This window comes from Apodemus sylvaticus, chromosome 4 (genome assembly GCF_947179515.1).
Source record: "Apodemus sylvaticus chromosome 4, mApoSyl1.1, whole genome shotgun sequence".
Taxonomy (NCBI): domain Eukaryota; kingdom Metazoa; phylum Chordata; class Mammalia; order Rodentia; family Muridae; genus Apodemus; species Apodemus sylvaticus.
In genome coordinates, this window is record NC_067475.1 from 132,881,030 (window position 1) to 132,906,422 (window position 25,393).

General features: G+C 35.6%; 1 protein-coding gene across 9 annotated transcripts in view; it reads right to left on the reverse strand.

Moving 5' to 3' along the window:
- The window catches only part of Bltp1 (bridge-like lipid transfer protein family member 1), a 204,637-nt gene that overhangs the window by 69,756 nt on the left and 109,488 nt on the right, over positions 1 to 25,393 (reverse strand). For 8 of the 9 annotated variants that reach the window (XM_052180612.1, XM_052180617.1, XM_052180611.1 and 5 more), the window contains exons 39-50: positions 21,777 to 21,927; positions 21,464 to 21,616; positions 20,132 to 20,372; positions 18,912 to 19,054; positions 14,334 to 14,553; positions 13,452 to 13,610; positions 11,676 to 11,851; positions 9,501 to 9,676; positions 5,976 to 6,682; positions 5,329 to 5,574; positions 3,750 to 3,843; positions 1,719 to 1,769 (exon numbers count right to left, since the gene is read on the reverse strand). In XM_052180612.1, the coding sequence (XP_052036572.1) occupies positions 1,719 to 1,769; positions 3,750 to 3,843; positions 5,329 to 5,574; positions 5,976 to 6,682; positions 9,501 to 9,676; positions 11,676 to 11,851; positions 13,452 to 13,610; positions 14,334 to 14,553; positions 18,912 to 19,054; positions 20,132 to 20,372; positions 21,464 to 21,616; positions 21,777 to 21,927 (2,517 nt within the window). The remainder of the gene's footprint in view (positions 1 to 1,718; positions 1,770 to 3,749; positions 3,844 to 5,328; positions 5,575 to 5,975; positions 6,683 to 9,500; positions 9,677 to 11,675; positions 11,852 to 13,451; positions 13,611 to 14,333; positions 14,554 to 18,911; positions 19,055 to 20,131; positions 20,373 to 21,463; positions 21,617 to 21,776; positions 21,928 to 25,393) is intronic. The other variant, XM_052180614.1, reaches the window with a different exon arrangement.

A 25,393-nucleotide genomic window follows, 5' to 3' on the forward strand; every position in this document is an offset into this window, starting at 1 on the left:
TGAACTTTTAACATATCAAAATGCTGCAAATTTTAGTCATCTTTCAGAGAAAACCATATCTTCCTTGAATAAAACTTGAGAGATATATGTTGTATGGCTTAAACTAGATGTTAACTCTCTCCAATAATAACAAAAGTGTAAATAGATGACTTGTATTAACAACCTGTAAACTAACTTATAGTCCAGGTCTCTTTACATCTCCTTCAAGGCTGACAAGAGCATCCCATATAACTTCTAGTTTAATTTGATCAGTGCACAATCGTCATGGTGTTTAACTCTCCGAAATGCCTTTATCCACACCATAAAGTTTACTGATGCTCATAGAAAGATAATAGGGCTGATTGTGACTGCAGATTGATTGTGATTTCATACTAAAGTATTCAGTGGAAATTTTGATGTCAAGAACTTGAAGATCTGTCCTGCTCCATTAGAGGGCCTTATTTACACAGTAGTCTTATCAGTCTTAAAGAAATCTAGAAGCATTATCTCAATTTCTACACCTCTGGCCCCACTTTAGCCTTGCTGCCTTGAACTGGCTCCAAGAGGGAGGAAGGTGAAGCTTAATTTGCATAACATGTTCTGTGCTATCTCTGATCAGTTTGCTTGAAATTTTCTACAATAGAAATGTGGAATATGCTGAATGACCATATGCTATTCAGTCAATGATGAAAGACAGAATTTCTTTCCCACTTGGCAAGTGGATTATACATGACTGTTTCTCTTAACAGAAAACCTGAGAATGGAACAGGGTGGCAGAATGTGATATCACTACAAAGACCACCTGTTAGTTTTCCATTGCTGCTTTCCCAGAGCCTTTCTAGTACATAATATTCAAGCCCATTAAAAAAAAGAAAAAAGAAAAAAGAAAAAAAGAAAAAAAAAGAAAATGTGATCTTTGGCCACTAAAACAATTATCTCTAAAGTTAATACTGATTATTTTTGGGTTAAATATCCAGAGAACCCAGTAAATAAAAAGAAAAAAATATTTCCAGGAACTGAGTGGAATTAAATGTGGTTGGTTTGCTATTTCTGTTCATAAAAAGATACAGGCTATTTTTCAGTAATTAAATTTTTATTACTTTTAGTTGGTCAGTGAAGTAAAATAGAACATAATCCCAACAAATGACTTTGAACTGATGATGTTTTATCTATGGCTTATTATAAATAATGAAACAAATTTCATAAAATATGATGATCTTACCAGCAGGAAACATATAGATCACCTACCTACTCAATACATTTAAATTTATTTTTAAAATGTCCAAAGACATAACTAATGCTAAGTTAAATGCTAATGTGACATGGTGACAGACTCATGTGGTGTGCATCTATACATATTCCTCAAGTACAGCTAACTGCAAACATATGCACTGGTTTAAATTAAAACATTCCAAACACAAATACACATATAGTAAAAGCCATAGATAAAACAATTTTTCCATTAAAACACAATTATAAAGTTGAAACATGCAGATGCACTGTTAGTTTTTAAGTTTTTAATTAATAAAAACTCACCAATTGAAAAACTCTATTATGATATCAAATAATAATATGCCCACAGAAGCACAAGAACACAGTCTGTCTTGCCAAAGAGACAGCCTCACTTAGGCTTGACTAAGAACACGAGATGGGAACTAACTATACACATCCCACAATGATAATAGAAATACTATACAACACAGTGTTAATCACAAGCCATGAAAAAGAATATGACATACAGAAATTCTTGTTTGGCTGTGCTTGTAGGAGATGTAGGAAAATCCTCCAATCTACAGATGCAGATTCAAGAGAGAGCAGGGAAACAAAAGGGAAGCGAGTCAGCATTCACAGAGACTGAGTTACAACACGACTGCCTATCAGGAAGTTTCCTAATGTCCAGCTCTTAACATTCTCTTTCAAATGAATTTTGAAACTACCATTTCCATTCTATTTCCTTTTAATTGCAGTTGGAAATGCTGAAGAATAAATCCACTAAGTGTTAACAGAAGTCTTAAGACTAAGAGCTTTGACAGTAACCAAGGAGTAACTTATATTTCAAATGAAGCTGATAAAGGAGAAAGATAAGAAATATCAACTCTACGTTATTTAAAACCTCATTTTATAAATGTTAAGTTCTACAAGCTGAGAGACTGGAGCCATTCAGAGGTAATGCAGACAGGGAGACACAAGAAAGAGTCAGCACTTAGGACATCTAAGGGAATCTGGCTCAGAGCCACTGGACAATCACCAGTCTGCTTTCTGTGAGGGGTTACTGCAGATGAACAAGGAAGACAGAAGCAGTGCAGCTTTGGGCTCTTCTGACTGCACCATTTAAAACAGTTTATGCTACTACGTTGGTGTTTCTAAATCTCACTTCTTTTATTTCATAAAGTGGAGATAAAAATCACCTAGGCTCACAGAATTGCAAGGAGGATTAAGTAAATGAGCAGATATTCAATTCCTGGTCCACAACAGGGGTTTCACACATCCTGCTGCTTGTCCATAATGAATGAAGAGAACTGTTTTAACCATGGGAATCCCCTGGTCTAGTTTTTTTCCATTGTTTGTTTTAAGGTGGGATGTACCTAGGAAGTGCCTATGAATAGATTATCAATGCTGATTCCAGGTAAGTATCATAAGCTACTTGGGCAAGAGTTAAGTCTGAGATCTCGACACCAGGCTCTGGCTTGTTTATCAATATCTATTTGAAATGTTGCCCAATACAGGTTTTTGTATTATCTAGATTTTTAAAATATTGTGATTAGAACTGTAGTTTGACCTAATAAGAATTTTTAGAGAAGGGGTTAAATCTTGTGTGTAGTGGTTATGTAGCCTGAGGACTATATGGCAGGATAACATTAGTATAACATTAATTATATTATCAAAGAAGAACAAAGACTCAAAATATGACCTTAACTATTAAAACACTTCTAGTTATAACACAAAACTGGCCCATTGAAAAGAAATTAGAAATTAAGGCAAATACTACCAAAGATATAAAGCCATATGGTTAAATGCATTCCTCATATACAAATGCTGTGCATACCACGAGTGTTATCAACATCAGAATCATTCTAATCAGAACAGACCCAAGTACAGAACTTACAGAAAAAAATTAAGAACAGAGAGTTAAATTACAGTATATGGGTTTTGTTTGTTGATGTTGTTTCTGTGTTTAGACAGATTCTTACTCTGTAATTCAGGGTAGCATGGGATGCAGTATACAGCCAAAGCTGGCCTCTAATTCGTGACAAGTGTCTTGCTTCAATCTCCCAAGTGCTGGAATTACAAGTGCTGGAGCTACTACACCTGGCTTGATATTGTCTTTTTAAAAATGCTTAGTTTATACTACAACAGATTTCAAAGGCTTCACTGTTAGGTTTCTTAAATGCTAAATGACAAATCTGAAGTCTAGGTGAATAATGACTACTTAACTTAAAATTGAGAGAGTTTTTATTCTTTGTAATTTTAATTAACTATTTTAGTGACAGGAACAACCTATATGCTAAGCAGAAATTTATACTGTGATTATTTTTTATTATAAGACAATCTCACCAGATACTGGAAATCAGGCATCTTTTTTTAAATGAGAGGGGGTGAATTTAGGGTAGATAGGGATAACAAAATCTATTGTTTTTTCCAATTGTATCTAGAAACACTGTATAAACCTCAAAATTTACATAGTATGAGTTCATTCAAGGAATTCCAAGTTATTTATAAACTGTATCAAGGAAGTAAAAGAAAACAGTAAAAGAAGCAAGCACACTTACTGTATATTTGGTGTGATTCCTTCAAGTAGCACAATATTAACTCCACCGATGTGAGCAGTAGCACAGGTCTCAGTCATCTTTTGATGCAAAACATCTTAAATATGAAAGAAGTATAATTTGACTTCTGAAAATAACTGTATCTAATATTAAATTACTTTATTTACAATCTATTTGATGGCAAATGATAATTATAAATTATAATAAGTGTGCTCAATTATTGTCAGACTACCTTAAGAAAGTTTCCTCAGCTTATTGTTTTGCATACATATATGTATACAGGGTATGCCTCAAAAAGTAGAGTTATGCAGAAATGCACTTTAACATGATTTCATGCATTAAGTAATTTACTGGATTTAAATGGTTCTATACCACGGATGTACTTTGAAGGAAAAAAAAAAGGAAGCCAGATAAACCTCTACTCTTGGTCCATATAGTTCCCATGAATTTGATATATTTATTACTTATAAACCTAAATAAAATAAACATGTAATTTTGACTGCTTTTCTCTTTTAGCATTTTTTCATATAAACAAATCCTATGATACAACTTTTAATGTGTAAATCTTAAACTGTCTTGGGGCTATAAAAATAACTACCAGCTCTTTAACATCAGTCATTTTCTGTTCTTTGAAAGTTTGTAGAACTAGAATTGCTATACTAAAGAAATAGTTTAGAGAATACTGATGAAACCTTTAAACTTTGAAAGTGATAAAACTATTAATTTAGAAGTGAATGTCCATTTCCCAGATTCTAAACAAAAGCTTTAATGTTATTCTTAATGTTTACTAAATCAGCAGAAGAAAAAGCTGGTTAATTTTAAAATAACTAAAAATAAAAATTTACTTTAATATAGCCATCTTTTGCCTTGTATCTGAAAATGCTTGTGTTTTTATTTCTCTCAGTAATTTATAGTTTTTTATTTCTTTACATAATTTTCTTAATCACACATAAATTTTCATATAAAAATCAGTTTTTAACTTCTGTTTCATACTCAGGGTATGAAACAAAACAGCTAAAGAGGAGTATTTAATGCAAAATTTAGACTTCATATATTTGATAATCATAAAATTAGCAAAAACAAATTAAAAAGTTTCTTTTCTTGTATAATAAAACAACCATGAAGAAAACAACACTGATATGCAAATGAATTCCAAAAGAGAATTCCATACTGCTTTATCCACAGACTTAAAACATTTAATTTTATTTTGGAATTTCTGAAACTGGAGTATATTTTACAAGCAATTTCATCTGACACTATTATTTTCTTTGTGATACATAAAGTTACGGAGTATATTCAAACAGATGCTCTCTTAGATTTTATGAACTATCATATTTTCTGAGACCATTTTAGAAATAAATGGCATATTTTAATTACTTTAGGGAAATTTTATTTCCAGTAATAGAATTTTTGTGAAGTTAATTTTTAATAAAAATACTAAAATTGAATATTAAATTATAAATTTCTATAGTGGCAATAAGGAAAAGCAAGTACTGCACAACTTCCATTTTTCTTGAATTTTCACATATTAGAATGCATTTCTTTGGCAAAGCAGCATCACAGTGTCAGGAAAACGCTCCACCTTTCATTTTCTCCTTGAGGGTGAAGCTGCCATGGATCCTCTTCAGTTCCGACTCCATTGTGAGACCGCCGATGTCTGCCTCTAGGTGTGTGCGGTTCACCATGCCAATCCCAAACACAATTAAGGTAACGTGCTGAGGTTCGGAGGTCACCAGACTACGTTTCCTTTGTGTCTTAGTCAAGCTGTTGCTGTCTTGCTCATTCTCGAATACAACTCTACATGTTGGCTCTGTAGGACTCCGAACACCTTTATAGTAAATGGAAATATGTGGTTTGAGACTTGAAAAAACACAGCACAAAGAGTATTCTAAATACTGTATTAGCTTTCTTGGTTTCAAACATTAAACTAGACTTTTCCCTCTTTAAATGATTCAATTAATTTTTTTTCAACATCTTCTCTAATACCTACTGAAGTAAATGATCAATCTAAATATTTGAAATTAAGTCTGTCTGAATCTTTTAAAAGCAGTCCATGTTAGGGGTCAAGGAGGAAGTATGCTGACAGAATGAATATCTGAATGTCAGCACTATTTTCTTTTTGGTGCCTACCAATTTCTCTGCATTTCAATAATTTATACCATTAATATGGCGAATAGTCTTTCTCAGCATTCCTAAACAGAAAATGCTTGTCATAAAAATGCTTGTTACCTGCTGGTCCAAATGTTTCTGAGGACTTTTCCAATATCCCTGTTGGATCTGAGATGAGTGAGTAGAAGTTCAGCAGTTTGTACATGTTCTGCCAGCACTCGGCGGAAGGCTCACTTTGCTCTGACACTGTGATGGAGTCTGAGTCATCCATATGAATGGTCATATGGTCCACTACATCTTTTGAACCTTTCCTAGATACTTTTGAAGTCCTTCTTTCAGACCTTCCTAATGAATTTTTGTTTCGGGATTCTTTTTTATTGTTCTCATTGTTGGCCCGTTTGTTCTTGGCATTATTGACTCTGTTGCCACCATTGAGACTCCCCCTCGAACTGCGGCTGAAGTCAGATGAACGGAAATCCCGATGTTTTCTGGTTTTGAAGGTAGGTGTAGGGGAAGCTGATCCAGCTGTGTATCTGCTAAGTTTAATGTCTGTCTGAGTTGCTTTGATGTCATCTATCATTGTGCTGAATTGATGGATAAGACGGACCAGAGCCATATCCACATGCTGACTTATTGACTGGCAGGAAATTGTGAAGTTGCAATGGAAGGTGTTGTAATAGCGCTTGTTGAGATCATGAAAGGAAAGGGCACTGGTGGAGGTTTGCGGCGTGCACACTGACTTTTCCATCACAACAGCACTGATGCTGAAGGTCTCCAGCATTAATGCTGGCTTGAACTCCAGTGGGGGAAGATTCACATGGCCTTGCCTAAAATGTTGGAAAGCAAGGGCTGTTACTTCCTTTTGTGAAGAACTACATAACATATTCATATGCATTCATAAACATAATAACCTCCAAGGTGAACTGTGACATTAAGCAAGAGATTCAATACATTGCATGTTTGCACTAGTCTAGTCTTTTCATGGGCTAGGAGATGGCCTTTAATTTTTCTTACTAGTTTTACTCTAAAAATAACTAAAAAGTCAAAATCAGTTTTCTTTTATTAAAAAAAATACAGTTAAAAAAACAATGAAACTTTTTTCTTGCTATCTAATATCACATCCATAGTATGGAAATTTAGAATTAGCCACAGATCATTTAGAATGAGCCCATCATACTAAACTTAAATTTTTAAACTTAGTATATATATAATTCTGTTATTGGAATGAAAATCTCTTTTTAAATTTATTTTCTATATTTTTTGTTTACATTTCAAATGCTTTCCCCTTTTCCAGTTCTCCCCTCCCCATATGTCCCATAAGTCCTCTTTTCTCCACCCATTCCCCAATAAACCCCTCCCTTTTCTCTGTCCTGGTACTCCCTACAATGCTGGATCAAGCCTTTCTAGGACCAGGGCCCTCTCCTTCCTTCTTCTTGGGAATTGGAATGAAAATCTTTACAGCTTCGTTTACCAAGTTGCAAGTAGAAAGAAAACCCAACTGAAACAAAAATCACACTAAAAATACCTAAAATCTTACACAAAAAATATTGTTACATCCTCTGATTTATCTAATAACTTTTGAGAAAAATACAGTTAATTTAATTATTTTATTTTAAAAAGGCACCGAACTTCTACCAACAACAATGATAAAGCTCAAGTAAATCATCATGTCCCTTCTTTTTTTCCATATGTACTGTGAATACATTGCTACACAGGGCAAATGAAACATAGGCCATATCTCTATTAAAAAAAATTCAGAAACTATTTTGATATTCTCAACTCAAATACGAATTTATAACTAGAGCTATAATTCCTTATTGAATAATGGAATTTATTATTTAATTAAAAAGTATGCCACACGATAGTATAATATGAACATGTGTAGAGAGTCATAAGAGGCTGACTATCAGTTCTGCATGGTGTTGCAGAAGGAAGACTGGATACTAAGAATCAGAACAAACAGAAGAATAAAAAGTTATAAAAATAATCCAAAACTGAGGGGTGACATAACAAATCTCTGAGAAAAAGCAAATAAAAAACCCAAAAAATCTGAAATATGTGAGGATGTCCAAAAGGAAGAAAAGAATCTTAGGATAGTCAAGAATAGGAGAAAAGGACTCTGGGCCCATGCTGAAGCAGTCACTTAGGGCAAAAGCAGCAGATGAGTTAAGTACTGTCATGGACACTATAAAGCCAAAGCTACAATTGAAAGTTAAAAGTATTATGCTCCTATACACTACATATATATTTATACACAATATTTCGACATTTTGAAGAATTTTCCATTAAGTTTTACAGTTTGCAAAAACTTCCTGTATTTACCAGAAAAGAGAATACTATTTCTATGTCTCTATATTATTAGAAAATTCTCAGATAATTTGACCTCAAGTAAAATTAAAGAAAGCCCTATATTCTATACATGATTCATTTATAAAAATGAATTTTATTAAATTATTTAAAAATTTAAATATGGGCCATTAAGATGGCTTAATGATGAAGGCACTTGCTACTAAATCTGATGGTGTAAGTTTAATTCTAGGCCCACATGCTGGACAGAACTGACTCTAAGAGGCTGTCCTCTATCCTCCATAGGAATGCTCTCACGCCTCTCACATGAGTATATATATGCACATACACACACACAAAAATAAATGCAATTTCATTTTTAAAAAATTTAAACAGAATATACAAGCTAAAAATCCAGTTTGCTTAAGTTTAAATTGGATATAAGTGATTTTTTACTCTTACACCTTGCAAAACTACAAAGAAAAAAAAACTAAGACTGTTGAAAAACATTATCAGGAATGCTACCTGTGACCATATTTCAGGATTCCTGGCCGTGTCAACAAGATACCCAAAGTGAAATTCCAACTTTCAAAAGAAGAGTCAAACCTATTAGCATATATGCAAGTGCTTATTCAAGCAGTAAATGTAAAAAGTTACCAATGAAAACAGAGAATGGCCGTTAACAGATCATTCATATGTTTGTCTGTCATATGTTACATATATCTTCCTGTATATTTGTTTCTTATGGCTATGCTCTCGATATGAATCTTACTCTATCCCTGGATAAAAAATACTGTCTGAGGGGCTGGAGAGGTGGCTCACTGGTTGCTATGCAATTATGAAGCCTGGCATCCAGACCTCAGCACTCAGGAAATATGCCAAACACACCACGTACACCTAAAGATCCCAGCTCTAACGGAAGAGGAGGTCGGAGGATTTCTAGGGTTTGTTAGCTTCCAACCTAGCAAAGAAATGATTAGCCTTAGGTTAGGGAGAGACTCTGTTTCAAATGAATGGGTAGAAAATGCTAAAGAATACTGGACATCCTCTTCTGGTCTCTGTGCATGTTCACACCCCACTCCTATAATAAACTGTCAGTACAAAGATTCAAACCACAGAAACATAAAATCTTCACTAGTGAAGTTAAGCATATAATGCTGAGTGCATTTATCTATAGATAAACTTTAGAATACCTCATGTACATTCCATAAAAATAGGCCTGAAATCCTGCTGGATGCATTAATAAAATAAAGTTATTCATAATAAAATATAATTATTATATTGATTAACTGGAAATTATCTTCTCATTGTTACTAAAATTATAATTTTGAATAAAATGCTATAAAATATAAAAAATACCTTCTTGCTCTTTTCCCTTTTCTGTCTTTAGCTGTGTCCGAATCTACAATATCTGCTCTGAGGCAGTCTAAAGTTCCTGAAAATGAAAGGTGTTCTCCAAAGTACATCCGGTAACAAAGGGGCATTGAGTCCTGTGACTGGATCCCTGTATGACTCAGAAGAGGTTTGAAAACAACCTGGAAGATAACAAACAACAGCATTATCATAATTTGTTATTCACTGATGACAGATCCAAGAAAACTGATCCAGAGAAACTAAGTAACAAGCAGGGCTCAGGTGGTGGTGGTGATGGTGACACATGACTCTCACTGTGAAGGTGAAATACAATAGACATCACAGGTGACAGGGGAAAGGACATGGATGGATGGTATGGGGAAGGGAAGAGGAGGGATCACGTAGGTGGAGATAGAGAGAGTACAGGGAGAGACAACTAGAATGGGGAGAGTGCGAATCTCTATGACAAGCTAGAAATCCAGTTCACTATAAACTCCCAGGAATCTATGAGGGTGACCCTAGAATCTAGGGGACCCTAGCTAAGACATCTAGCAATGGGTGATATGGAACCTGAAATAGACATCCCCTGTAATCAGGCAGGACTTCCAGTGGAGAGTTTGGGACACCAACCTAGCCATTTTTGACCTACAATTTGTCCTTCTTGCAAGATGTGCTGTGATAAAGTTGGTACAAAAGTTGTGTGAGAGGACAAACAATGAGTAGTCCAGCTTGAGATCCACACCATTAGAGGGAGCCCACTGACAGCACTACCTGGAGGATCAGGAACCAGAGGGTAGAACCAAACACAACTAGCAAAAATAAATGAATAAATGATTAGGAAGTCAATGAAATGATTTCTAATCATATTCTGTTATAGCCATAGATTGGGCCTAGCACAATTGTCGTAAGAAAGATGTCACCCAGCAACTGATGAACAATGATGCAGAGACACATAGCTGAACATTAGGCGGAACTTGGGGAATCATGTGGAAGAAGAGGAAGGATTTAGGAGCCAGAGTGGTGAAGGCCACTATGATAAAACCCACAAAGTCAACTAACCTGGGCTCATAGATGCTTACAGAAACTGAACCTCCAACCAGGGTGCCCGCAGAGGACTGTCCTAGGCCTTCTGCTCAAATGTTCAGCTGTGTAGCGTGGTGTTCTTATGGACTCCTTACACTAGGAGCATGGGCTCTCTGACTTGGTGGCCTGTTTTCGGGTCCCTATCCTCATACCGAGTTGTTCTGTCTAACCTTAATAAGAGAAGAAGTGCCTAGTCTTACTGCAACTTGATATTCCATGGCTGGTATCCATGGAAGGTCTCCCCTTTTCTGAAGATAAGAAGAGGGGGGAGGTGAGGGGTGGGTAGGATTAGGAGGAGAGGAGGGAGGAAAAACTGTGGTCAAGATGTTAAAAAATTAATTACTTAATTAAAAAAATGGGATATGAGGTATTAACAGCTGCCTCTGCTTCTGTAAAACTTATTTATTACGATAGGAAAGAGATGAACTGTTCTTTTCTATTACTACTGAAGGGAAGGAAACCACTGAGGGAAGTACAATCGTTTTCTTACCCAGTTGTGTATTCCATGAATAGTTGTAATGCACAGCTTTCAGAGGTCCACATTTAAAATTCCACTTATCCCCCATACCCCATTTTCCAACTTACCTTCCATTCATTCAAACTTAAATATATTCTAAATAATTTCACAATATCTGTCTATCCTTTTGCAAACAACTTTTCCTAGATTTCATCTTCTCTGGTATGAACTATGTTAACAGTTCACATTTCACGTCTGCTTTCTCCTCCTAGTCATTGAAGACACTGCTACTCATAGATAACTACATGTTTTCATTACTCTATTTCTTTATTCTAAATGCACTGTCTCCCAACTACACACTTAACTACTCACTTAACAAAGTCTTAAATCTGTATAAGATTCTGTAGACTATGATAAAATTTAATTTGTTAGGCATGTTATGGTCAATTTTTAACCCATAACAAAAATATGATGAAACTTTCAATTAATGTTAACCTATTGGGTAATTTGCATTCATAACTAATCCAAGTGCTTCTAAAGGCTACTCCTCATTGGAACCCCAGGCACCTACTGCTTGATGGTGCCTGTTCTAAGGCCTGCTGAGCGTAGTGGGTCAGCCTCAGGAAGGCAGGCTCGCTCACCTGTGCATCAGCAAGCTGAACAGCAGGGAACCCTTGGTTTGCTTCTTCCACACCTGCCACATCATCTTGACTAGTGCTGTGCTGAGAATGTGTCCCATCCAGGGTATTCTGATCACTAGATAAGACGGTGTTGAAATCCGAGGCTGAGGGTATTGTAGGGAGATTGGGTGCAACTCCTAACAGCAAAACGTACAGAGTAAATATCAATCATTTGGGAAACAAAAAACAAACAAAAGCATCCCAAGTTAAATTTAAAAGCAACTATGTTGTAACACCCTTATCAGACCACAGAGGAAAAACAAAACAAAACAAAAAAACAACCTAATAATATAAAATAATAAATATTTATAGATGTGATTAATAAAAAATGACATTAAACATTCAGAAAATACCAGTGATGTTTATTCAGAAATTCAAGCTAGTCAATCTAAAATGTAGAATTTTCTGACTGGAAAGTCCTTCAGAAGCATAGCAGGGAAAGCACAGTGTGAACAGGATGAACACTATGTTGTTGTATCCTGCCCTTCCAGACAAAGGACCCCTGATAGAGATGAACTGCTCCACTGAATTTGTCTTGAAATTTAAACTACAGCCACTCTGAACAGCAGAAAGATGCCAAAAACTGTGGGATGTCATCTTTCTATCTTTTTCTGTCAAGATTCAATGCAGAAACCTAGCATGCGTTAGAATTCAGATCACATCAATGTGAGAAAGAGCTCAGTGAGCAATCACAAATCAACCACTTTTCTTATTTCTATCTGAAAATAAGTCACATGGCTTAAATAATTTTAAAATTCATGTTAGCTGCCTTTATTAATCCATACCAAAGTCTACTTCAATATTCTTCAATATTTACTAACATGGAAAACATCAAAAATAGGAAAAGGAAGGCTGATACACTTACACTGGCTATAGCTACCACGTTCTAGAAGAACATCTTGTCATATTTTTTTATACATGCATGTTCTTTTAAAATTAATAAATAGCCCTAATTTATTTCTCTCCTTAAGGAAAGAAATCTTACGTTACTGTTCCCATAGATCTGATTACATATTTGTTAAGTAACTATGAAGAGTATATAAGTTAATAGTTATATCTCAGCGGGAACTAGACAAACTCAAAACATTTTCTGTATTGTAGTTACATCATGTTGTAACTATACTATATGTTTTTGTTTTTTTGATTTTTTGGTTTTTGTTTTTGTTTTTCAAGACAGGGTTTCTCTGTGTGGTCCTGGCTGTCCCAGAACTCACTCTGTAGACCAGGCTGGCCTCAAACTCAGAAATCCGCCTGCCTCTGCCTCCCAAGTGCTGGGATTACAGGTGTGCGCCACCAAGCCCGGCTGCTTTTTTTTTTTTTTTTTAAGATTTATTTATTTATTATATATAAGTACACTTTTTCTGTCTTCAGACACTCCAGAAGAGGACATTGGATCCCATTACAGATAGTTGTGAGCCACCATGTGGTTGCTGGTATTTGAACTCAGGACCTTCCGAAGAGCAGTCTGGTTTAACCACTGAGCCATCTCTCCAGCCCTACTTTATGATTTTTAACCTTCCTCTTCTTGGGTTATAAATGTTTAATAAACCACATTAAATGTTTTAAATTCTTTAAATCTTGAATTTGATATTATCACCAAGTTTAATTTGCTTTTTTCTGAAAAGGTCCAATTTTATCCAAATAGCTGACACTTTAAGTATCCTCTGAGAAACAAGATTTTGCTGTAACTGTGTGTGCCACTGAAGATAGTTAAGATAAAAATGATAACTGTATTACCTGTTGGAAGACTGTTATGTCCTGACTTTGTAACAGGAGATTCCTGTACCACACTTCCACGATTTCCCACAGCATTTGACATCCAATTATAAAAACTCACAGAGGATGGCTCAGATAATAAAGGATGCTCAGATAACATGTCAGTGGCTACTGTATTCCCTGAAAACAAAGTTTATGGTGAATAAGATTATTATATACTATAAAGCAGAAAAATGCTACTTGCATGATTTCAGAAAGTTGGATTAAAATGCCTCTCTTTGAAAAAAAAAAAAGATTCCTTTATTCTTATTTTAGGTATATAGGTGCTTTACCCAAGCTGTGTCTGTGTACAAAGTGTATGCCATGCCTGTGGGGGCCAGAAGAGGGCATCTGGATTCCCTGGAACTAGAGTTACAGATGGCTGTCAGTAGCTATGATGGTGCTGGGAACGGAACCCAGGTTCTCTTCAAAGGCAGCTAGCACTCTTAATGACTAAGCCATCTCTCCAAGTATTTCTAAACTCTCATTTCATGATATTGGTATGTGGATCCTATAGCATCAGTAAAAAAATTCATTTTTGTTATTATAATGATGATGATTTTATATTCTTTAGACTCAGAATGTGTAGCTTGACATTAGTCAGCACTAATTTGAAAATAAAAATAAAAGGCATAAAGAGAAATTTACAATTTTGTTATAAAATATTTTTTCAAAAACAAAGTAACTAAAAAGTTTAGTCATGCAACCAAAGCATATGATAAAATAGTTTTCTATTTCACTCACAAAAGAAAAATTAATTGAAAGTATTTTTATTTTAAGTTTTATGTGTGCGTTTGTGTATGTGTGAGTGAGTGCAGCTGCCTGGAGTCAGAGGAGTGAGCTGGACCCACTGGAGCTACACACCTGTCCTTGTTAGGGAGCTACTTTTCACAGTTGCACTACTTCTCTGAGGAGTGCCTTCCAGAAGGTTGTGCAGGCTTGGGAAACTTCCAGTCAGATAGCTGAGAAGGCTCTCCTTCCTTGGGCTCTCCTTTACCGGCATCCCAGCACGTCCAACGTGTACTGGAGAATCCGTAGCCGTGTCTCCACTGGTATAACTCAGAGAATGATATGGATGAATACCCTATAAGATGAACACAGGGATGATTTTTTTCTGAAGTATGTGAAACTAACTGCTAATAATTACAACCTCCATAACTGATTCCTATTGCTGCTAGCTATTCTATCCTTTAATACCCACCAGTGATTTTATCTACTAAGATTATTGAGTCAAATGTAAAATAAATATTTTTATAACTCTGCAATACAATACTGTACATCATATTCAAGTATATTCCTTGAAGCAATTTAACAATGAATCATTAATTAATTTCTACAGCTAAACAAGAGTCATAGAACAGCATCTTGAACAGAATACAGGAAACAAAATGCTGGTTAATATCTGGGGGTGGGGTGGGGTGGGTAGTACCCACATGTTTAAAGAACATGCTTGTGGCTACTTAAAGAATAAGAAGTAGCCTGAAGCAATTGCATAATAGCTTAATTATGGAACCAGCAAACTGATTATTCAGAATCAACTTCCCTTATACAACTATTCCATGTAAAATGAAGAACCAACTTGTTACATTATTGACACCATCAAAAATAAGTTATCACTACCAGGACGGTCTCAGTACTCAGGAGGCTAAGAAAAGAGCACGCTGTGAGTTCAAGGTTAGCATCACCTACCAGTAAGTTCTAGGCCGGCCAAGGAGATGCAAGACCTTTATCAAAATAAACAAAAAACAAACAAAAAATCCAGAGCAAATCTAAAGAAGGAAATATTTGCCAGTCTTTTTATTGGAGAAAACCAACAGAAAGGAAACTTGAGGCTTTCTGACTAAGAACAGGAAACTAAGTAAGGACAAGTACATATCATATTCAAGTATATTAGACCACTGAAGTTTTAGGACAAAGTAGAAAGGTCTATTCATTTTTACATGCCTTCACATAGATGGGGGAAGGGGAAGAAGCCTCTCACTATAGGAAGGAAGAGTACTTAAACCATACTAAACATGTGTTATACATATTTCATATCTTGTCCATTCTATGTTCTTTGTGTAGATGATTAACTTTATCTCACAAAAGAAAAATCAGTTTTATAAATAACCAACCAAGAAAAGTGAGATATTTTAATCCATATACCTCACTTCTACTCAACAATTCTTGATATTAGACTATCTTTGCTCACTGGTCTTGACACAGCCAAGAGTCACTGGGGAGACAGTCTAAAGGGGAACTGTTAAGACTGGGTTAGCCTACGGCCATGTCTTTGGAAGATTGTTTTAACTGCTAATAGATGTGGAAACCCCAGGCTGCAAGTGGAACCACTCCCTGCTCAAGGGGCCCTGAACAGTATAAAGGAGGACATAGCTGAGAGCAAATAGTCTCCCTGGACTATCGATATGATATGACCAGCTACTCAAGTTCCTGTCTTAACTTTCCTGAAATAATGAGCAATAACATGATAAAACCTGTCCTTCCCTGTGGTGCTTTTTATGACTATTTGTCATAGCAACAAAATGAAACTAGAATGTTCACCCTTCTAGCACTTAATAGCATTTATTTATATAGCATTTATTTACCTTATTCTATCATTTAAACTCACAGTGCTTTTTGTCTACTAGGATTTTTGGGTCTCAAATGTAATATATATAATATATATGTATATATGTTTTATATATATGTATATATATATACATATATAGTCAAAATACAACACTAAGACTAAACACTAAAAAATATTTTAATTTGAAAGGCAATATGTACACAAAAGAAACTTCAATAGGAAGTCCTATGTTCTAATCTTCTAAATCATTTCCCCAATAGTTTTCTAGTTTCTCATCTTCCTATATTATTTATGTGTTATAAAACCAAATACACTGTGGTGGTTCGAATGAGAATGACTCCCAATAGGCTCCTAAATATGGATGCTTGTTCTGGAAGTTGGTGGAACTGTTTGTAAAGAATTAGGAGGTATGGACTTGTAGGAAGAGGGCATGGGCTTGGGCTTCTAGGTTTCAAAAGCCTGTACCATTCCCAGTAAGATCTTTCTTTCTGTGTTCTGATTGTTGTAACAAGTAAGCTCTCAGCTACTGCTCCATTGCTGTGCCTGCCCGTCTGCTGCCATGGTTATCACAATCACGGCACGAATTATAATCATCTGAAATTCTAAGGAGGCTTCCATTTACATTTTTGTTAATAAGTTGTCTTGGTCAAGGTGTTTATACACAGAAATAGAAATGTAACACAAACACCCCTATATTTTGCTATTAATTCAATTTATGTAACTCCAGTGGCATCTATAGTTGCACCTAAACCTATCCCTTTTTGGAAAGGCTTTGTAGTAGTCATTTATAACAGTGTACATAATTTATTGGCCCTGAGATGTTTTAATTCTTTTATGTCACATCCACTATTTTTGCACTATAGTATTACCAAAAAAGCTCTAGGATCTATCTGATCATCTACAGTTCCTTCCAGAATGAAAGTCCTTGACATGGAAATGTTTTCACTTATACTTTAAGGTCACACTGGTCTTTCAAATGAAAATAGTCACAACCATGTAAACTTCTTATGTAACATTTTCCTCAAAGACTGAAACTTTCCATTCCTACTCCTGAAAGTGACTCCAATAAAACTCACTAGTTCACCAAGCTGGATTCTGGTGGTATCTATACTTTGGTCTATCAGGAGTTCTCTATTTGAGGTTAAGACATGTGTATAGTATCTTCCCAGAAAAAATTTTGTCATACATATAATATTCTAATATTCTATGAGAATGACTTTTCTTTTATTTTCACATATCATATCAAGTTTTGTTATCCTAATCTTATAGATAAAAATAAAAATGTCAATTTATGTCATATTTTCTTATGAGAGAATACATCTTCTTATTTGTATACATATTTTTCTGTAACAATTTATGATTTTAACTTTTTTAAACTTTTCTTTTTAATATCTTTTTCTTAGTTATTAAAATACTTGTGTAATTATTTATTTGAGACAGATTAGCCCTTTTTCATGTGTTTTTAGTTATAATTTTAGTTTTGAAATTTCAATCTTGAAGATTTATTTATTTATTTAATGCATATAAGTACACTGCAGCTATCTTCAGACACACCAGAAGAGGGCATTGGATCCCATTACAGATGGTTGTGAGCCACCATGTGGATGCTGGGAATTGAACTCAGAACCTCTGGAAGAGCAGTCAGTGCTCTTAACCACTGAGCCATCTCTCCAGACCCCCGAAATGTCAAATGTTAATGTTGACATTATTCTAAGTTACAGCGTAAGTCTGCATGCAGACTCTGAGTGAAAGTAATACTATTAACTCAAATATTCAGTTCTTAGAAGCACAGTAACAAGAGCAAGAGTAAAGTTTAACAGTATGAAGTGTCAGACAAACGTGTCATGTCTTCAGGCAGTTATTCCTCTCTACAATCTTCCAAAGGACGACACTGTCAAAACCCATACCCAACAAATTAAGAAGCTGAGCACAGTTCTGTCTGAAAAATTTCCAGGTACAAGGCAGGATTTAAGGGAGGATACTGCTCCCAATCTAGTCTACTCACGTGGCTCTACTTCCCTTCAGTAGCAAGCATCCTTCTTTAAACTTGCTAAAACAATGGAGTATAAATTAAGATTATAATTTGTAAAAATTTAACCTAAACTTGTAGCCACAAGGTTTCTCACTAAAACTAAAATCACGAGATTATCAACATTTTCAATACTGAATTTTACTGCATATAATATTCAGTAAGAAGTATTAAGTATTGATGGTATAAATTTAATGGAAATCTATAAAGTTATTAACCAACAAAAAGTTATTAGTTCTAACATAAAATACTGGAATATTCAGAATAGATGTCTAAGGTATTTAACACTGAAATTAAAAAAAAAAAAACAAAAAGAACCAAAAAGGTAGGCCACCTCTGTAAGTTTTAAACTCTACTTAAAGCTAGCAATACCGACATTTTTTTTTCTATATTCTTTGTTTACATCCCAAATGATTTTCCCTTTCCCGGTTCCCCCCCTCCCCAAAAGTCCCATAAGCCCTCTTCCCTCCGCCCGTTCTCTGATCTACCCCCTCCTACTTCTCTGTCCTGGTACTCCCCTATAATGCTGGATCAAGCCTTTCCAGGATCAGGGAACTCTCCTTCCTTCTTCTTGTGAGTCATTTGATATGTGAATTGTGTCTTGGGTACTCAGAGCTTTTGAGCTAATATCCATTTATTAGTGACTGCATTCCATGTGTGCTCTTTTATGTTCATAGCAGCCCTATTTATAATAGCCAGAAGCTGGAAAGAACCCAGATGTCCCTCAATGGAGGAATGGATACAGAAAATGTGGTATATTTACACAATGGAATACTACTCAGCTATTAAAAACAATGAATTCATGAAAATTTTAGGTAAATGGTTGGATCTGGAAAATATCGACCTTTATTTTTAATGCCGAGTCACTATGGGTGTGAGTTTTAGAAAGCTTCCTCATTATTTCAGCTCCAGTGACAGGTCCAGAGCTCCCAGGTGGTGGCCGGTTAGCTGTTCCTTCTAGAAGCATTGTATGTTCACTGACTGTGGCTGAAGTGGTTCAAAAGACAAGTGAGTTATATACATATGATCACATATTTACCTGAAACATCACTAACATTCTGGTCTGTAAAATTACTAAACATTTTCGTAATCTAAAAAAAAATGTACAATGTTTATGATTTTTACTTTTTTATTTCCTTACTTTCCAGTCTGAATCTGAGTTTACACTAACTGATACGGTGACCAACAACCAATTCAGTCACCCTCTAGAATATGCAGAGTGTCAGAAATGAACACAGACATCATTGGTGTTTACAAGGTATAGTTACTGAACTAATTCAGCCTCTGTGCATAACAAATTCTAGATAATATGCAATAAAACTCAGGCTACTTCTTATAATGTATTTATTAAAAGTATTTTTTTAATTAAGCTAAATAAATGTTCTGGAAGCTTAAATTTTAGGAATTTTTCCTTATAGTACTTCTTCCACACAGTACTTTTAATCTTTTTTAAAGCACTGTAAGACAATCTATCACCATAATACAAAATTAATATTTGGCAAAAAGTTAAAGTAAAAACATACATTTCAAAAAAGTATATCCACCTCTTTCAGATGCAACATATCCTATGTATAGAATTATATGCTTAGCTCAGGCCTCCAAATTTATTAAAAGTAAAATATATTTAACAGGTAATAAAAGAAAACTCCTTCAAGAACAGACAAATGGACAAATACAAATTTAAAAGGCAGGTTTTTGTTTGCAAATTTTCTATAAAAGCTGTCTCTATTAGACATATTCATTGGTCTACTATAGCTTATAAAATCTGTTCAGTAAAAAAATTCCAAAGTCATTGTGACTTTGGATTAATAAAATTCACAACAACATAGTTCAACCACAGCATTTTCAAATTTGGGACAAAAATTATTAAAACTACTGAGTATCATGTGATCAATCAAGTATATAACAGTCAGAATTTTCTTCTACTACTAATTTTCTAATAATTACAGGCAAAAGGTCTTGATTGGTATCTTTTAAAGAGGCATATTATTGATATGAAGTTATTTCTATAAGAACACACAGGGTTTACACCGAAGAAAGAAAAGTTCCCTGAACAAAAGTTACCTGCATCAAACTCAAATTCTGCACCATCGGCACTCGTATCACTTTGCAGACCACCTCCATTGTCCAGGCCCAGTCCCTCGTCATGCTCGTGGTCCACAGTCACTGGAGGTTTCAGAGGCTGAGCTGGTCTGTGTAAGCTAACTCCTTTAAAGGCAGGTGTTACCACAATGAACTTCATCCACTGCCTTGCCAAAGCAACCAATCCTTTCTTTAAAGTTACCAATGCAGGAAGCCCATCACTCTGTAGTAACAATGAAAAACTAATGTTAATCTCAAAATGCCCACTTAGAGATAAAGGAACTAAAATCTAGACCTGTAATTTGTTTAACATTACCCAGATTTTCAAGTTGACAATAAAACCTCTACAGCTACACATATATTGAAAACGTCCCTCAAGGGTTCATGTACTTTAAAAGTTTGGTTCTCAGTGTGGCAATGTTCGGAAGGAGGTGGTATCTTTAAGAGGAGCTCTAGTGAAGATCACAGAGAACAGTGGTCTTAGAATTCATTACAGCCATTTTGTTGAGACCTGGTTAGTCTGTATATGGTCAGATATTAAAGAGCAAGACCACTACCTCCACAGCCTGTGGCCTCCTGTCTTGGAATGTAGAGCATTCACTCATAGTTAATGCTTTCAAGTTCCTCTGTTCTAGTTTCTCTGACCACAAGTAGGATGGGCATGTCAGGCTAACATAGTACAACTTTGTCTTCAGTTCCAGAAAAGTACCAAGTACTACTTCAGTCTTAAATATAAACATCTTTGTAAAACCCATTATTTAATATAAATACTTCACCTGCCTAGTGAAAGGTTCGGATAGCCATTAATAATACTGATACACAGGTGCCTAATTTGGATGAATATTGTTGTGTATGCTCTACTATTTGGAAAGTACGAGAATTCAAGCAATGTCCTCAAAATTCTCAAGCCTCAACCACAAATTGTTTTTCTAGGAGTGGGGATGAGTTGTACAATTATATATGCTCCCTCTGTGATTAATCTCTATTTTATTAAATAGAGATTTTACTAAACAGAATCTCTATTTTATTAAATGCTTTTAGCTTCTAGAAGACCACTGTCTCAGTTCTAGATCTTTACTTTCCTTTTCAGCACTCTAGCTTTATACAACCTCTCTAACCTTCTTGAAGTTTGGTATTTTTTCAGAATTTCATCTTTGACAATTTCTCATTCAATCTATCAAGCTGAGAAATTTTATCCATGTTGACAGCTTCTATATACAAGCTGTCAGTCAGAGTAAACTAGCATCTAATAACCTGAATTTTAGCCATTTCTCAGCATGCCCACCCAGGACTGCTACAGAAAGCGGCACTCACCATTGTGGCATCGTCAATGATGGAGTAATTTGCTTGCTGCAGGTAGTGGTGTAGAATATTACATAATAAACAAGAAGGATTTTCTTGGAGAAAGCGAGCAACTTTTGTAAGTCTATTGTATTTACTTCTTAGAGGAAAATGTACACTTTTATTCTGAAAACCAAACAAAAGACTTAGAATTGTATGTATAAAAGTTTCTATTATCAAAGATATTTAGTAATTAAGAACTTGTAGATTCCAACAACTATTAATAGTAATGAATAATTTATAGAAATAAAGTACATCTGATACCTTATATGATTAAAAGACACACCTCTAATGCTTCTGTCATTATGCATCCCATAACAGCACAAATCCGCAAGGTTCCCTCAGTCTCTAATTTGTTTAAGGATGACTTGAGTTGATCAATAGGAACCAGCCATGCACCAACGGCTGGGGTTGCAGTGCTTAAGAGGTTCAGCTGCCTTTAAAAAAAAAAAAAAAACAAGTGTTAAGATCAAACTTTATATTTCAAGCACTAAATGCTATTTTATCCTGAGATATTTTTCCCTTTTGATCACTGACAAATTATGAACATATAAATAAGAAATGGATACTTAGAAAAGTAGAGAGTCAGCAAATCTTTGGAACACAATGAAAGCAGTGCTAAGAGGTAAACTCATAGCCCTGAGTGCCTCCAAAAAGAAAATGGAGAAAGCATACACTAGCAGCTTAACGACACACCTGAAAGTCCTGGAACAAAAAGAAGCCAATTCACCCAGGAGGAGTAGAAGGCAGGAAATCATCAAACTCAGGGCTGAAATCAATCAATTGGAAACAAAGCGAACCGTACAAAGAATTAACGAATCCAGGAGCTGGTTCTTTGAGAAAATCAACAAGATAGATAAACCCTTAGCCAGACTGACCAAAGGGCACAGAGAAAGTATCCAAATTAACAAAATTAGAAATGAAAAGGGAGATATAACAACGGAAACTGAGAAAATCCAAAAAATCATCAGATCCTACTACAAGAGACTGTACTCAACATAACTGGAGAATCTGGAGGAAATGGACAATTTCCTTGACAGATACCAAATACCAAAATTAAATCAGGACCAAATAGATCATCTAAACAGTCACATAACGCCTAAAGAAATAGAAGGAGTCATAGAAAGTCTTCCAACCAAAAAAAGCACAGGACCAGATGGTTTCAGTGCAGAATTCTATCAGACCTTCAAAGAAGACTTAACACCAATACTCTTCAAACTATTCCACAAAATAGAAACAGAAGAAACACTACCCAATTCCTTCTATGAAGCCACAATTACGCTGATACCAAAACCACACAAAGATCCAACAAAGAAAGAGAACTTCAGACCAATTTCCCTTATGAACATCGATGCAAAAATACTCAATAAAATTCTTGCCAACCGAACCAAGAACACATCAAAACGATCATCCACCATGATCAAGTAGGCATTATCCCGGGAATGCAGGGTTGGTTTAATATACGGAAATCCATCAGTGCAATCCACTATATAAACAAACTGAAAGAAAAAAACCACATGGTCATTTCATTGGATGCTGAAAAAGCATTTGACAAAATTCAGAATCCTTTCATGCTTAAAGTCTTGGAAAGAACAGGAATTCAAGGCCCATACCTAAACATAGTAAAAGCAATATACAGCAAACCAGTAGCCAGCATCAAACTAAATGGAGAGAAACTTGAAGCAATCCCACTAAAATCAGGGACTAGACAGGGCTGCCCCCTCTCTCCTTATCTTTTCAATATTGTACTTGAGGTACTAGCACGGGCAATTCGACAACATAAGGAGGTCAAAGGGATACAAATTGGAAAGGAAGAAGTCAAACTATCATTATTTGCAGATGACATGATAGTCTACCTAACTGACCCAAAAAACTCCACTAGAGAACTCCTACAGCTGATAAACAACTTCAGCAAAGTGGCAGGTTATAAAATCAACCAGCAAATCAGTGGCCTTCCTATACTCAAAGGATAAGCAGGCTGAGAAAGAAATTAGGGAAATGACCCCCTTCACAATAGCCACAAACAGTATAAAGTATCTTGGGGTGACTCTTACCAAACATGTGAAAGATCTTTATGACAAGAACTTCAAGACTCTGAAGAAGGAAATGGAAGAAGACCCCCAAAAATGGGAAAACCTCCCATGCTCATGGATCGGCAGAATCAATATAGTTAAAATGGCCATTGTGCCAAAAGCAATATACAGATTCAATGCAATACCCATCAAAATCCCAACTCAATTCTTCACAGAGTTAGAAAGAGCAATTAACAAATTCATCTGGAATAACAAAAAACCCAGGATAGCTAAAACTATTCTCAGCAACAAAAGAAATTCTGGGGGAATCAGTATCCCTGATCTCAAGCAATACTACAGAGCAATAGTGTTAAAAACTGCATGGTATTGGTACAGTGACAGGCAGGCGGATCAATGGAACAGGATTGAAGATCCAGAAATGAACCCACACACCTATGGCCACTTGATCCTCGACAAAGGGGCTGAAAACATCCAATGGAAAAAAGATAGCCTTTTCAACAAATGGTGCTGGTTCAACTGGAGGTCAGCATGCAGAAGAATGCGAATTGATCCATCCTTGTCTCCTTGTACTAAGCTCAAATCCAAATGGATCAAGGACCTCCACATAAAGCCAGACACTCTGAAGCTAATAGAAAAGAAACTGGGGAAGACCCTTGAGGACATCGGTACTGGGAGAAAATTTCTGAACAGAACACCAATAGCGTATGCTCTAAGAGCAAGAATTGACAAATGGGACCTCATAAAATTACAAAGTTTCTGTACGGCAAAGGACACCATCAAGAGGACAAATCGGCAACCAACAAATTGGGAAAAGATCTTCACCAATCCTACATCAGATAGAGGGCTAATATCCAATATATATAAAGAACTCAAGAAGTTAGACTCCAGAAAACCAAACAACCCTATTAAAAAATGGGGTACAGAGTTAAACAAAGAATTCTCACCTGAAGAACTTTGGATGGTGGAGAAGCATCTTAAAAAATGCTCAACTTCATTAGTCATTAGGGAAATGCAAATCAAAACCCTGAAATTTCATCTTACACCAGTCAGAATGGCTAAGATTAAAAATTCAGGAGACAGCAGGTGTTGGAGAGGGTGTGGAGAAAAAGGAACACTCCTCCACTGCTGGTGGGGTTGCAAATTGGTACAACCACTCTGGAAATCAGTCTCATGGTATGCACTCACTAATAAGTGGATATTAACCTAGAAAACTGGAATACCCCAAACATAATCCATACATCAAATGAGGTACAAGAAGAAAGGAGGAGTGGCTCCTTGTTCTGGAAAGACTCAGTGAAGCAGTATTCCGCAAAACCAGAACGGGGAAGTGGGAAGGGGTGGGTTGGAGGACAGGTGGAGAGAAGGGGACTTATGGGACTTTCGGGGAGTGGGGGGCTAGAAAAGGGGAAATCATTTGAAATGTAAATAAAAAATATATCGAATAAAAAAATAAAAAATAAAAAAAATTTAAAAAAAAAAGAAGTTTAAGCCAATCAATCGCTCTCCCTGCAGACACAGTGGAAAGTGAGTTATGGCCAGGTAGAACAGTGAATAGTGGCTGCCTTGTTTACTTTCATAGACATTCCTGTGTTCTTGAACTTCATAAAACACTGCCCAGGAAGAGTTTATCTTTCATTATGTAAAACCAGCAAATACTCTACTTTGCGGCTCAAACATAATGGAATTCTAAATTTCAGTTCCCCCGCTGGCAGACTCCAGTGATGGAATGCTCATGTCTGAACTCTGAGTTCTGCAACTTTGTAGGTGTGTGGGAAAAGGCTCCTCCGAGTTTGCACTTTCAAAATCCCATTTTCTTCTCTTTTGGCAAATTAAGATGTACTTGCTTGGAAAATAAAGCCTAGACTTCTTA